General features: G+C 36.7%; 1 protein-coding gene across 5 annotated transcripts in view; it reads right to left on the bottom strand.

The window, feature by feature from the left end:
- Positions 1-14,453, bottom strand: part of ABCA9 (ATP binding cassette subfamily A member 9) — a 98,293-nt gene that overhangs the window by 56,542 nt on the left and 27,298 nt on the right. Inside the window, exons 3-7 of one of the 5 annotated variants that reach the window (XM_016932826.4) lie at positions 13,743-13,851; positions 12,021-12,228; positions 7,950-8,114; positions 7,274-7,377; positions 6,266-6,492 (exon numbers count right to left, since the gene is read on the bottom strand). In XM_016932826.4, the coding sequence (XP_016788315.2) occupies positions 6,266-6,492; positions 7,274-7,377; positions 7,950-8,114; positions 12,021-12,228; positions 13,743-13,851 (813 nt within the window). Of the gene's footprint in view, positions 1-6,265; positions 6,493-7,273; positions 7,425-7,949; positions 8,115-12,020; positions 12,229-13,742; positions 13,852-14,251; positions 14,326-14,453 lie in introns of those variants that run through there. The other 4 variants (XM_024350576.3, XM_063799245.1, XM_016932831.3 and 1 more) reach the window with 4 other exon arrangements.

Genomic DNA, 14,453 nt, shown 5'->3' on the forward strand with positions numbered 1-14,453 from the left:
TCCACCCAAAATCAACAGAATATACTTTCTTCTCAGCACCACATAGCACTTATTCTAAAATCGACTACATAATCGGAAGTAAAACACTCCTCAGAAAATGCAAAAGAACAGAAATCATAACAAACAGTTTCTCAGACCACAGTGCAATCAAATAAGAACTCAGGATTAAGAAATTCACTCAAAACTGCACAACTACATGGAAACTGAACGACCTGCTCCTGAATGACTACTGGGTAAATAACAAAATTAAGGCAGAAATAAATAAGTTTTTTGAAATCAATGAGAACAAAGACACAACATACCAGAATCTCTGGGACACAGCTAAAGCAGTGTTTAGAGGAAAATTAATAGCACTAAATGCCCACAGGAGAAAACAGGAAAGGTCTAAAATTGATACCCTAACATCACAATTAAAAGAACTGGAGAAGCAAGAGCAAACACATTCAAAAGCTATCAGGAGACACAAAATAACTAAGATCAGAGCAGAACTGAAGGGGATAGAGACATGAAAAACCCTTCAAAAAAAATCAACGAATCCAGGAGCTGTTTTTTTTTTAAAGATTAACAAAATAGATAGACTTCTAGTCAGACTAATAAAGAAGAAAAGAGAGAAGAATCAAATAGATACAACAAAAAATGATAAAGGGGATATCACCACTGATCCCACAGAAATACAAACTACCATCGGAGAATACAATAAACACCTCTACGCAAATAAACTAGAAAATCTAGAAGAAATGGATAAATTCCTGGACACCTACAACCTCCCAAGACTAAACCAGGAAGAAGTTGAATCCCTGAATTGACCAATAACAAGTTCTGAATTGAGGCCATAATTAATAGCCTACCAACCAAAAAAAGCTCAGGACCAAACAGATTCACAGCTGAATTCTACCAGAAGTACAAAGGGGAGCTGGTACCATTCATTCTGAAACTATTCCAAACAATAGAAAAAGAGGGACTCCTCCCTAACTCATTTTATGAGGCCAGCATCATCCTGATACCAAAACCTGGCAGAGACACAATAAAAAAAGAAAATTTCAGGCCAATATTCCTGATGAACATTGATGCAAAAATCCTCAATAAAATACTGGCAAACGGAATCCAGCAGCACATCAAAAAGTTTATCCACCATGATCAACTTGGCTTCATCCCCGGGATGCAAGGCAGGTTCAACATATGCAAATCAATAAATGTAATCCATCATATAAACAGAACCAGTCACAAAAACCACATGATTATCTCAAGAGATGCAGAAAATGCCTTCAATAAAGTTCAACACCCCTTCATGCTAAAAACAGTCAATAAACTAGGTATTTATGCAACATATCTCAAAATAATAACAGCTATTTATGACAAACCCGTAGCCAATATCATACTGAATAGGCAAAAGCAGAAACATTCTCTTTGAAAACCAGCACAAGACAAGGACGCCCTCTCTCACCACTCCTATTCAACATAGTATTGGAAGTTCTGGCCAGCACAATCAGGCAAGAGAAAGAAATAAAGGGTATTCAAATAGGAGGAAAGGAAGTCAAATTGTCTCTGTTTGCAGACGACATGATTGTATATTTAGAAATCTCCATCGTCTCAGCCCAAAAACTCCTTAAGTTGATAAGCAACTTCAGCAAAGTCTCAGGATACAAAATCAATGTGCAACAATCACAAACATTCCTATACACCAATAATAGACAGACTGCCAAATCATTAGTGAACTCCCATTCACAATTGCTACAAAGAGAATAAAATACCTAGGAATACAACTTACAAGGGATACTAAGGACCTCTTCAAGGAGAACTACAAATAACTGCTCAAGGAAATAAAAGAGGACACAAACAAATGGAAAAACATTCCATGCTCATGGATAGGAAGAATCAATATTGTGAAAATGGCCATACTGTCCAAAGTAATTTATAGATTCAATGCTATTCCCATCAAGCTACCATTGACTTTCTTCATAGAATTAGAAAAAACTACTTTAAATTTCATATGGAACCAAAAAAGAGCCCACATAGCCAAGACAATCCTAGGCAAAAAGAACAAAGCTGGAGGCATCACACTATTTGACTTCAAACTGTACTGAAAGGCCACAGTAACTAAAACAGCATGGTACTGGTACCAAAACAGATATATAGACAAATGGAGAGCCCTCAGAAATAACACTGCACATCTATAGCCATCTGATCTTTGACAAACGTGACAATAACAACAAATAGGGAAAGGATTCCCTATTTAATAAATGATGTTGGGAAAACTGGCTAGCCAAATGCAGAAAACAGAAACTGGACCCCTTCCTTACACCTTATACAAAAATTAACTCAAGATGGATTAAAGACTTGAACATAAGATCTAAAGCCTTAAAAACCCTAGAAGAAAACCTAGGCAATACCATTAGGATATAGCCATAGGCAAAGATTTCATGACTAAAACACTGAAAGAAATAGCAACAAAAGCAAAAATTGACAAATGGGATCTAATCAAACTAAAGAGCTTCTGCAGAGCAAAGGAAACTATCATCAGAGTGAACAGGCAACCTACAGAATGGGAGAAAGTTTTTGCAGTCTATCCATCTGACAAAGGTCTACTATCCAGAATCTACAAGGAACTTAAACAAATTTACAATAAAAAAACTAACAACCCATCAAAAAGTGGGCAAAGGATATGAACAGACACTTCTCAAAAAGAAGACACTTATGCAGCCAACAAACATATGAAAAAAATCTCATCATCACTAGTCATTAGAGAAATACAAATCAAAACCACAATGAGATACCATCTCACACCAGTTAGAATGGTGATCATTAAAAAGTCAGGAAACAACAGATGCTGGAGAGGATGTGGAGAAATAGGAATGCTTTTATATTGTTGGTGGGAGTGTAAATTAATTCAACCATTGTGGAAGACAGTGTGGCAATTCCTCAAGGATCTAGAACTAGAAATACCATTTGACCCAGCAATCCCATTACTGGGTATATATGCTAAGGATCATAAATCATTCTACTATAAAGACACATGCACACGTATATTTATTGCAGCACTATTCACAATGGCAAAGACTTGGAACCAACCCAATGCCCATAAATGCTAGACTGGATTTAAAAAATGTGGCACATATACACCATGGAATATATGCAGCCATAAAAAAGAACGAGTTCATGTCATTTGCAGAGACATGCATGAAGCTGGAAAACATCATTCTCAGCAAACTATCACAGGAACAGAACACCAAACACCGCATGTTCTCACTCAAAAGTGAGAGTTGAACAATGAGAACATATGGGCACAGGGAGAGGAACATCACACACTGGGACCTTTCAGGGAGTAGGGAGCAAGGGGAGAGATAGCATTAGGAGAAATATCTAATGCATGTGGGGCTTAAAACTTAGATGAAAGGTTGATGGTTGCAGCAAACCACCATGGCACATGTATACCTATGTAACAAACCTGCACATTCTGCACATGTATCCCAGAACTTAAAGTATGATAAAAAATGTAAAAGAAATTCCTAATTTGCAAATTGTACAAAAACAGCTGATAGATTACCAATCCCCAATATAGATAATTAGATATAGATACACATTTATACATACCCACAGGACACAGATAGATACAGACATATAGACGAATATGAAGATATCTTTTCCCTTACTATCAATGCCAAATAAACAGGAAGAAAGTTCTTTAAAGGAGAAAGAGAAAAAGCTTTCTAATCACAGATCTGAGTTAGTTCCAGTTTCTCCTGCTACATTGTAACTATATAATCCTGAGAGGCAGTTATTTAATCTCTTCAAACTTCAGGTTTTTCTGGTGGAAAACAGGAAAATTAAATGAAATTATTTATTTTATGGGTTTAATATGGCAACTGGCTTATAGTGTGTCCACAATGAACAGTTAGTTTTTATTTAAAGTAGAAAATGCCATCATGTTTTGGGATGGCTTATTTTTAATGGCTAATTGTAATAACTCCCTTTGCACAGTACACTTTCATTCATCTGAAATTGTTCATCTATATTCTATAAACTCTCCTTAGTTCCACTTAAATGCTGTACAAGTAAAATGCCTTAGGCTTTTCTTATGAGAGGAAAAAAAATGCCCTGATTTTTAATCCTTTCTCACTGGATTATTATTTTTAAAATCATCTTGGTTATTTTTCTATAATTCTTTGTATATCATTTTTTAAAAAATAGGCTGGGGTGGCGGCTCACACCTGTAATCCCAGCACTTTGGGAGGCTGAGGCAGGTGGATCACTTGAGGTCAGGAGTTCAAGACCAGCCTGGCCAACACAGTGAAACTCTGTCTCTACTAAAAGTACAAAGATTAGTCGGGCGTGGTGGCACTCGCCTGTAGTCACAACTACTAGGGAGGTTGAGGCAGAAGAATCACTTGAACCCGGGAGGTGGAGGTTGCAGTGAGCCAAGATCACGCCACTGCACTCCAGCCTGGGTGACAGAGCAAGACTCTGTCTCAAAAAAATAAAAATAAAAAAAGAAAGAAAGAAATTATCTATCTATCTATCTATCTATCTATCTATCTATCTTGACCAAATTTTTTTAGTACTGAGTTAACTCAATTCTGATACAGAAAAGGACATCGGAGAAAAACTTTCATCCTAAACCAAAGAAGTAATTCATCTTCTCCACTTCTCCACCCGGTGTATTGAACACTTGTGTAGAAAATCACATAAACTTTATTTTTTTCTACTCAGTAATGTCTAATATTCTTTGAAAGCCTATGTAGCATATGCCCAGAACCCTTATATGCATTCTACATATCTTATTTAACACGGAGACAATATCACAGTGTGTAAAGGGCAAATTCAAGATTCAAGCCATTTCTTTCTGACTCCAGAACTCAGGCTTTTACTGCATCTGTCTCTAATGCATCACTTGGCTAAACTCTTGAAACTATCTTGCCATTAATTGACAATTCAACCCTTGTTTCCTAACTTGCCTCTACTGTCCTCTCTGGCCATAAAGCTCCCCATATCTCCATCAACTGACACTTAATATTGAGTGTTTATTCTTAACCACCATGTAAAACATTTTAGATACATTTCTTTCTTTTAATTCTCAGGACCAATGAGAGGTACATATTATTATCCACGTTTTACAGAAGAGAAAACTGAAGTTTAAAGAGTTTAAGTAATTTTCCAAGATGGTAGCTACTGAATGCTGAGATGGAGACAACCCGTGGCTTCTTGCCTCCCAGGCTTACCACAGTGCTCTACGGCCTCAGCTAAAATATCTCAATGTTTAAAGAACATAAAAGGTTTTCTTTTTGCTCAGTGTCATAAAAGTGATGACTCATCCAACACTGGGTCAAAAATCAATCACCATTCCTAACATAAGGTATCTGAAACATGTATTTTACTGAATATTGGAAACCTCACGTGTTTGTGTATTTGGGTTCACCCATATATGGTAACTAGTGACCAAGTAATCATCTGGCGCCCTGAGTATTGGCAAACATCTACAGGATAAGGCTGTCTTTAAGTCAAATAAATTTGGAAAGTTTCAAGTCACCAAGTCTGCATGGTCATCTGCTCAACTCATTTATAAACATACTACTTTATGAAAGCGGCAACATTTGTATTGCTTTAGAGATCTAAGACAGCAGTCCCCAACCTTTTTGGCACCAGGGACCAGTTTCATGAAAGACAGTTTTTCCACAAACAGGAGTGGGGAGATGGTTTTGGGATGATGCATGTGGATTACATTTATTGTGCACTTTATTTCTATTATTATTACATTGTAATATATAATGAAATAATTATACAACTTACCACAATGTAGAATCAGTAGGAACCCTGAGCTTGTTTTCCTGCAACTAGATCCCATCTGGGGGTGATGGGAGACAGTGACAGATCATCAGGCATTGGATACTCATAAAGAGCCCGCAACCTAGATCTCTTGAGTGACAGATCATCAGGCATTGGACACTCATAAGGAGCCCGCAACCTAGATCTCTCACATACACAGTTCACAATAGAGTTCGAGCTTCTGTGATACTCTAATAACGCAGCTATTCTGACAGGAGGTGGAGCTCAGGTGGTAATGTGAGCAATAGGGAGTGGCTGTAAATATAGATGAAGCTTTGCTCACTTGCCTGCCACTCACCTCCTGCTATGTGGCCTGGTACCTAACTGGCCACGGACCAGTAGCAGTCTGTGGCCTGGGGCTTGGGGACCCCTGGTCTAAGGAGTCAACCAGCTAAGTTGTTCTGTTTGTTTATGCTGCATAATGGATTGGAGTCATATGATTTACCAGAATGCTGACTCTCGGAGTCCCATCATTGTCATCAATGACGTAATGTATTGTCTTTCTTGTGTAACATTGACTGATACATAGTATATAAATGTAGAAAAAGAAATAATGCAAAAGAAAATGAAAAAATCAGTTGCAACTCCTCCTTGGGCAACAAAAGGTAATATCTTCATATGTACACCAGTAACTGACATCAGCTGTTCCATCACTGAATGATTTGTTGTGATCTGAAGAAAGATATCAATGAACAAATTGTTATCATCAATCTAATTCCAACCTTAGGCTTTTTCTCTAAATTATAAGGAATCATGTACATTCTACATTTATGTATTTTATGTTTATATGCCCTTCATGATCTGGCCCCTTGTGGTTCCTGGAACACTTTAGGTTTTGTCGTGACTCCTTAGAACATCATCAACCTCACTGGACAAAACGCTACTCCTGTTTTAAGACTAGCTGAAATGTCACTTCAATTAGCAAATTTTCCCTGATGTTTCTTATCAGAGTATATCCTGCTTCATTGTTTGCCTAGTACACCATTTTAAATTCCATGATAGAATCAGGCATGGTGGCATGGTCTGTAATCCCAGCTACTTGGGAGGCTGAGGTAGGAGGATCACTTGAGCCCAGAAGTTTGGGGGCTGCAGTGAGCTATAATCATGTCTGTGAATAGCCACTGCATTCCAGCCTGGGCAACAGAGTAAAACTTTGTCTCTAAGAAAAACAAAGTTAAAAATAAGAAATTCTATGATAGAATCTAAACTCTTCTTATGACTATATATCCATGTTTCTATCTCCCCCTATACCAGTATCCCTGGAGAAAAATGCCTGTGTTCTACTTATTTTCTGATCCCCAGTACTTAGTACAATGGTTTTATTATGGAAGTTGTTCTGTATATTGTGCCTTATTAATGAAGTGAATAAATGATAGAATAGGATAATCCATTAAATCACCATCCAGCAAAATTCAAATGCAATGTGGTTAGATTCCTTTAACTTTATACTCACTTCTATGATAGCAGCATTAATGGCAGCTTGAAAAGCTACAAAGCCTTTCTCCCAGAACTCTGAACCTTCACACTTCATTTTTTCATTCACTGCTTGACAGTGAGCTTTAGAAGAAGAACACATCCATTATTACGGAATGATACAATCTTGGCTACAGAAAAAAACAAAATTTCAAATGCTTCAAAATGCAAAGTCCATGATAATATAGTGGATGGTAAGTCTTCTCAGTTGAGAGTTGCAGAGCACACCCAAACGGAATATAGCAGAATTACTTTACGAATATTTTTAAGACCAGTTCTCAATGATTTTTCATTATATTTTATAATTCTTTCCATTGGTCAAGATTGCTTTCCTTGAGCTTGGATCTTCTGTTGCTTACGTCAAGAAAGCACTAAACTTTAAGAAAATGTTTGGGAATCAATGAGCAAGATCATTTTGTTCAGGTGTTTTTTCAGGAGCAACTTAGAAATAATAGTAAATATAATTTCTTAATAAAACAATGTACTTAAGCACATAAGCTTCATTTAATAAATATGAATCTCCTTTATGTTCAGAAATTAAAGGTGTATGTTGTGGTTGTATATGTTTGTGTAGTTTCACCTCTGCTATCAGGTATGCCCCCTTTGTGGCTACTGATACAATAGCAAAAAAAATTTTTTTCTTCTTCAAAAGTTACCTGAATGGTCTCTGTGCTCTTTCATCATGGGGATTCTATGTCCCCAAGAAAACTTCAAATGGTAGGAGAAGGTATCAGTAAAGATGACTCTCACTGCGTCTATTGAATAGTTCAAATCCAATTCATCCATGCTTTTTTCATCAGGCCACCCCATGATTGTTCTTCCTGCCATGTGAAGAAAACAAAAGAAATAGTTAAGCAAGAAAATCTCTACCTGGCCATATTCAATTATGTTGAGGTTATTTTATGTTAAAGCTATTCCTTCCTAAAGGCAGTGCTGGGCCTAAATAAGACATGGAGGGGAGAGGGGTGGGAATTTCTGATGTTCTAGATAAAATCAGAAATTTATGGCAAACATTTGTATTGCAAATATAACTTACCCTTCCAAATAAATCATTTAAACAATGTATCATTCTGTTCTTACATTGCTATAAGAAAATACCGAGACTGGGTGATTTATAAAGAAAAGAAGTTTAATTGACTCACAGTTCCCTATGACTGGGGAAGCCTCAGGAAACTTACAATCATAGCAGAAGGTACCTCTCTCCAGGGAGGCAGGAGAGAGAATGAGTGCAAGCAGGGGAAATGCCAGATGCTTATAAAACCATCAGACTTCATGAGAACTCACTCACTTTCATGAGAATAGCATGGGAGAAACCACCCCCATAATCCAATCACTTTCCACTAGGTCCCTCCCTTGACTCATGGGGATTGTGGGGATTATGGGGATTACAATTCAAGATAAAATTTTGGGTGGAGACACAGCCAAACCATATCAAACAATAATTTAAGGCACAATGAATTTCAAAAAATTATTGCTATTGGAAATTCCAATGGTATTGGAAATAATCATTGGTATTGGTACTGGTATAAATATTGATATTGGAAATACCAATACATCAATTTAAATTCATATACAAACAAACCTATCTAAAGTTGGAATATATGCTGCAATTATAGTACACATCTTCATTTGGAAGTGATGTCAATGTAGCCAAATTTCCAAAGACAGAATAAAACTGTTGCATTTAGATAGTGTTTCCTTAAGAGACTTTGTTTATTCTAAAATATGTAGTGTAAATGGCTGACTGTTACTGATCTAACCCAGGCCATTTAACCCATATAAGCGCACCCTCCTGGTGCAATTCAGCAAGTTCTTTTGTCCTCCGTATTTCCTACAATCCAGCAGCTAGATCCAGAGGCTTAACCAGACTCAGGTCTAATCCTTTTTTGCCAGCCGATAGGTGTTGATGTGTTGTTTTATGAGAGGCTTATAATTTCTAGTTGTTTCTCTTTTTGAGATATTCCAGCTGTTGACCCTCAGTGCCTAGGTCCATTAATTCAATGGGAGTTTCAAAATCGTGATGTTTTATTTCTATCATTTCTTTTTCATCTACTAATATAAAACATTTATAAAATAATATTTTCCATTATCTATTTGGTTGTGCAATAGTTCACGTGGGATATGTGCTTGTATTTTCTCTTTATTTGCTATTTTCCATAGTAAGAACTCATTACAATAGGCTGAGTATCTCTTATCACACACTTGAGACAAGAAGTATTTTGGGTTTCAATTTCTTTTCGGATTTTATAATATTTTCATACACGTAATAAGAAATCTTGAGGATGCAACCCAAGTCTAAATGTGAAATTCATTTATGTTTCACATACACTTTATACACATTGCCTGAAGGCGATTTTATACTATATATATAGTATAAAATTTTATATATATATATATAATTGTTGTTGTTTGTTGGTTTGTGTTTTTGAGATGGCCTTTCACTCTGTCACTGAGGCTGGAGTGCAGTGGCACGATCTCGGCTCACTGCAACCTTCACCTCCTGAGTGCAGGTGATTCTCCTGCCTCAGACTCCCAAGTAGCTGAGATTACAGGCACATGCCACCACACCCAGCTAATTTTTGTATTTTTAGTAGAGATGGGGTGTCACCATGTTGGCCAGGTTAGAACTCCTGACCTAAGATGATCCGCCCACCTCGGCCTCCCAAAGTGCTGGAATTACAGCACGCTCAGCCTATACAATATTTTAAATGATTTTGTGCATAAAACAAAGTTTTTACTGCGTTTTCACTGTGACCGATCACATGAGGTGTATTGGTCTGTTTGCACACTGCTATAAAGACATACCCAAGACTGGGTGATTTATAAAGGAAAGAGGTTTAATTGGCTCACAGTTCTGCATGGCTGGGTGAAGCAGGAAATATAAGAAAAACAAGTTAAGAGAAAACAAGTCCTTCCCTGACCAGGCTGACTCACTCCAAAGTCCAGCTGGAGCTATGATAACATTATCTGCAAGGCCAGGCAGGGGCCCCAGAGAAATGGATTCCAAGAGCAGGGAGGAGAAAAACAAGTTCTTATCAGTCTCTGCCTGAAATTCTCTCCCCATGCTATCATTCTTTGTTCTGCTCTTATAATTACTTTTGTAACTATTTCTGCAAGTTTGCAAGGATTTTGTAAGTTCCTGTTTTCCCATTTGTGCAGGATGGCAAAGGTCACAAGACATGCCTAAGTTGCAAAACCTGTCACAGTTTGATTAACTGCCTTTGTTGTGTTCTCACTTTCCCCATCCTGCAAATTTCACGCCACTGGCTAGCCACCCCACTTCAGTTGCATGAATAAAAGTCAAGCCCTGTCTTTGTTCGTGGCTCAGCCTCTGGATATTAATCTGCTGGGCCAGTGGCCACCTAAATAAAATCCTCCTGTTCCACCCATATGGTCTTTCTGGTCTCCTGATTCCTGCAACATGGGGAGACCTCAGGACACTTACAATCATGGCAGATGGGGAAGCAGGCACCTTCACAATGTGGCAGGAGAGACAGGAAGCAAAGGGGGGAAAACCCCTTATAAAATCATCAGATCTTGTGAGAACTCACTATCATGAGAACAGCATGGGGGAAATTGCTCCCATGATCCAATCACTTCCCTCCCTCAAAACATGGAGATTACAGGTCCCTTCCTCTACATGTGGGGATTACAATTCAAGATGAGATTTGGGTGTGGACACAGAGTCAAACCTATCATGAGGTCAGGTGTGGAATATTCCACTTATGCATCATGTCAGGCTCAAAAGGCTTCAGATTTTGGTGCATTTCTGATTTTGGGTTTTAGAATTAGGGGTGCTCAACCTGTATCATCCTCTAACGGTAAAATGGTTAGTTATATTTTTCATTTAATAACTTGACGAAAGCATGGACTTACGCCACATTGGCTGCTGAGTTCTTTCGGCATAACCGATCAGGTCTTGATGGCTCTCTAAGCTATCTGGAATGACAAGGTTCTTCACCTTGTAAATGTCCTGCCCTAGACCTTCTCTTCCATAGTGTGACTCCCAAGTTTTAAGGACACATGGGTGAGAGAATGAGACTATTCCATACTTACTTATTTGGTCTATCACACTTTACACATTTAACAGCTTCAATAGCATTCCAAAACTATACTAGTAATAAAATTTCTGAATATGGTTTCAGTTGCGATTCTCAAATTGGCCCTCTCTGCTTTCTGGTGGGTAATTATGAACTCTTAAAGAAGTTTCTTCAGGACCATCAGATACCTTATTGTTTCTCTTTGTTCTCTTCCTACACCCAGAGGAAAAACCACGCCAATCTTGTGGCTTTTAGAGCTTTGTGTCCCACCCACATATATACTTTGTGGTACAAGGAAACATGTCACCTCTTTTCATTGTAAATATTGCCCATGGGTTTTCAAAATGATGTATAGTTTCTCTCTTAATATGTATGTATTTGAAAAATCATGCTGTCACTACAGTCCAATGTTTCCAGAATCTTTTCACAAACATACATTTAAATAACCCTGGACTATCTCATTTTGATATGTACAATTATGAAGATAACCCTTTTAATATGGAATTTCCTAAATGGGACACTAGTGAACAAACTACAAAAAATTTTGAGACTTGGAAGGAATATACGTTAATGTTGTTAATAAACTCTAGAAACTTGAACATTCAACATAATTTATGAAGGAAATCTCAAAATGAATTTGTGCCTTTTGCAAATAAGGAAATTACTATGAACAACCAGGGAACATACCTTTTAGGAATGGGGCTGAAGCCACTTTGTTCATTATCTCTTGGGTAGTTTTGGATTCAGGTGCAAATGCAATAACATAATTAGTATCATTAAAACTATCTACACGTCCCAGATCCATTGAAGACATTTGAGGAGTGTCATGAACTTGATGTAAATTGGAGAAAAATAGGTACAGAAACAGTACCAGAAGAAATGAAAAGAGCCATTCCTATATAGCAATAAGAGAAAAAGGAAGCAAACTGGTAGATGTTATACCACAGATCAATCATCCACAAACAGTTTGAAATACTTAATTCTGTTATTTGGCTTGCATTCCATTTGTTCTTTCTCCTAGTTTTTAAATATCCTGATTTTCTTTGTCCATTAATCTGCATATATTAAAATATGCACATTGTCTACCAAGACAGAATTGTAACATCAATTCCAGTTATAATTGAGAATCTAAGTTTACCACACTCTAGTGCAAGTGATAAAGCCTGGATTACTTTATGAATGGCCCAACAGTTTAGTCATGTTAAAATTTTAGTGACAGTGATAAATAAATAGTAGGTGATGTGGAATAGGTAACTAGCTTCCATGAACAGGAGCAAGATCATATTTTTACCTTCTGTTGCTGGTATGTGGAAGAAGATAGTCCCAAAATGTTGCTCATAAAAAAACAAAGTTTTTTTGAATGTGGTCATCGTGACCACATTCGGGAATTGGAAATACAGCACAATGCAATTGAAACCCAGTGATAAGAACCTAGTTAATTATTTAGTTATGATACTACACATAAGTCCTTTTTAAAAGAGTTATATGTCATCTTCATCATATGATCCTTTTTTAGCTATGTGTGTTGGTCTATATCTGTTTCTATCTTAATAGAAAAATAAATATAATGTTTATATAAAAAAGAGCTAAAAGTTTAAAGGTAAAACATCTATGTAGGGCGGGATCACAACTTTTACATTTATATAATCTTTTCCCTATGCAGGAATTGTTGTATACTTTATTCCCTGCCTATCCAAGCATTCAATACATATTTGTTGCATGAACACACACACACACACACACACACACACACGTTCATAAGATCAGATGTTAATATAAGTTTTGAACTATGAGTATTCTATGGGTGATTTTATTATATTTTTCTGAGTTTACTAAATTTTTTGCACAAAGCACATCTAATCATTCTTATGATCAGAAGAAAATAAGTACTATTTTAATAGAAGTAAAAGGTCACAATACTATTTTCCCATTTATTTACATGATTATTATTTCTTTCAAACAGGCATTGTCTGTGTCTATAATGACATTGTGTAGAAGTGCTACAATTTGCCTTTTCATTGTTTGTTAGATTTTGGATTCCCTGCTTCTTTTTTACTTTGTCCCTGAACTTCTATACAAATACGTTCATGAGATTCAAATGAGCTCAGCGGTTAAGAATTGTTATCTCTGAAGTATAAAGATATGGCTTTATTTTTCAAGGAGTTTCTGAATATGAATTTTTAAAAAAATGCCTCTAGTAAGACATAAAACAATAATACATAATGTAATTTGAAAAAATAAATTTTACCTAAACAAATAGCAAAGCCCAGAATTTGAAAAAAAAATCTAGCTTGTTAATTAGACTACACATATGTGCAATATTAAATAATGAAAACAAAGTGTTTATGTTGCATGATAAAATACTTTTTCATCCTCTAAATATGAGAACACATAGACTCTGAAGCATACCAACAAGGTCTGTCTTTTCATTCTCCATTTTTTGAGACAGTTCTTGCAGAGAAGAGCCCACGTTTGCTGACCCACGCTCATGCATCTCTTGCTCATTTTGCCCTGTTTCCTTTAAAAAGACAGAAAAAAAATGAAGTACATGTGAAGGTCTAAAGTAGAAAACATTGTGCAATCAAACATAAAAGAAACATTGTAACAGCTGTTTCCAGTTGCATTCCTGGAGAAGAAGAAAGCCAAAAGGCTAAAATAAAAACATATGAGGAAATGTTTAAACTCAATATTGAAAGAAATAAGAATTAAAACAACTATCAGATATCATTTCTCCATCATTGGATTGAGAAAAATCAGAAGAGTGAATAGTGTCGATCGTTGCTATCTCCTCAACTGTGGGTGTTGTTAAATTGTCTAATGGGGAAAAAGGAACTTTCCGCCTTGTTGTTGGGGGTACAAACTAACCCAGTCACATGGGTGATTCATTACTGATTCATTACTACTTAGCAATATCCTACCATCAATCAGTTCTGCTCCTGGATATGCAGCCCATGGAGATTCTCACATGGGGTCATGAGGGGACCAGTGCAAGGATGTTCTTTATAATGTAGATTATTGTGGCATGGTGTTAATAAAACAAATTTTGATGGATACAGTCCAAAGATTACTATGTAGGATTCAGGAGCACTGGATTGGCACACACCCATCCACATGAAGACA

The sequence above is a fragment of the Pan troglodytes genome, chromosome 19 (assembly GCF_028858775.2).
Source record: "Pan troglodytes isolate AG18354 chromosome 19, NHGRI_mPanTro3-v2.0_pri, whole genome shotgun sequence".
In the NCBI taxonomy this organism is placed as follows: Eukaryota; Metazoa; Chordata; class Mammalia; order Primates; family Hominidae; genus Pan; species Pan troglodytes.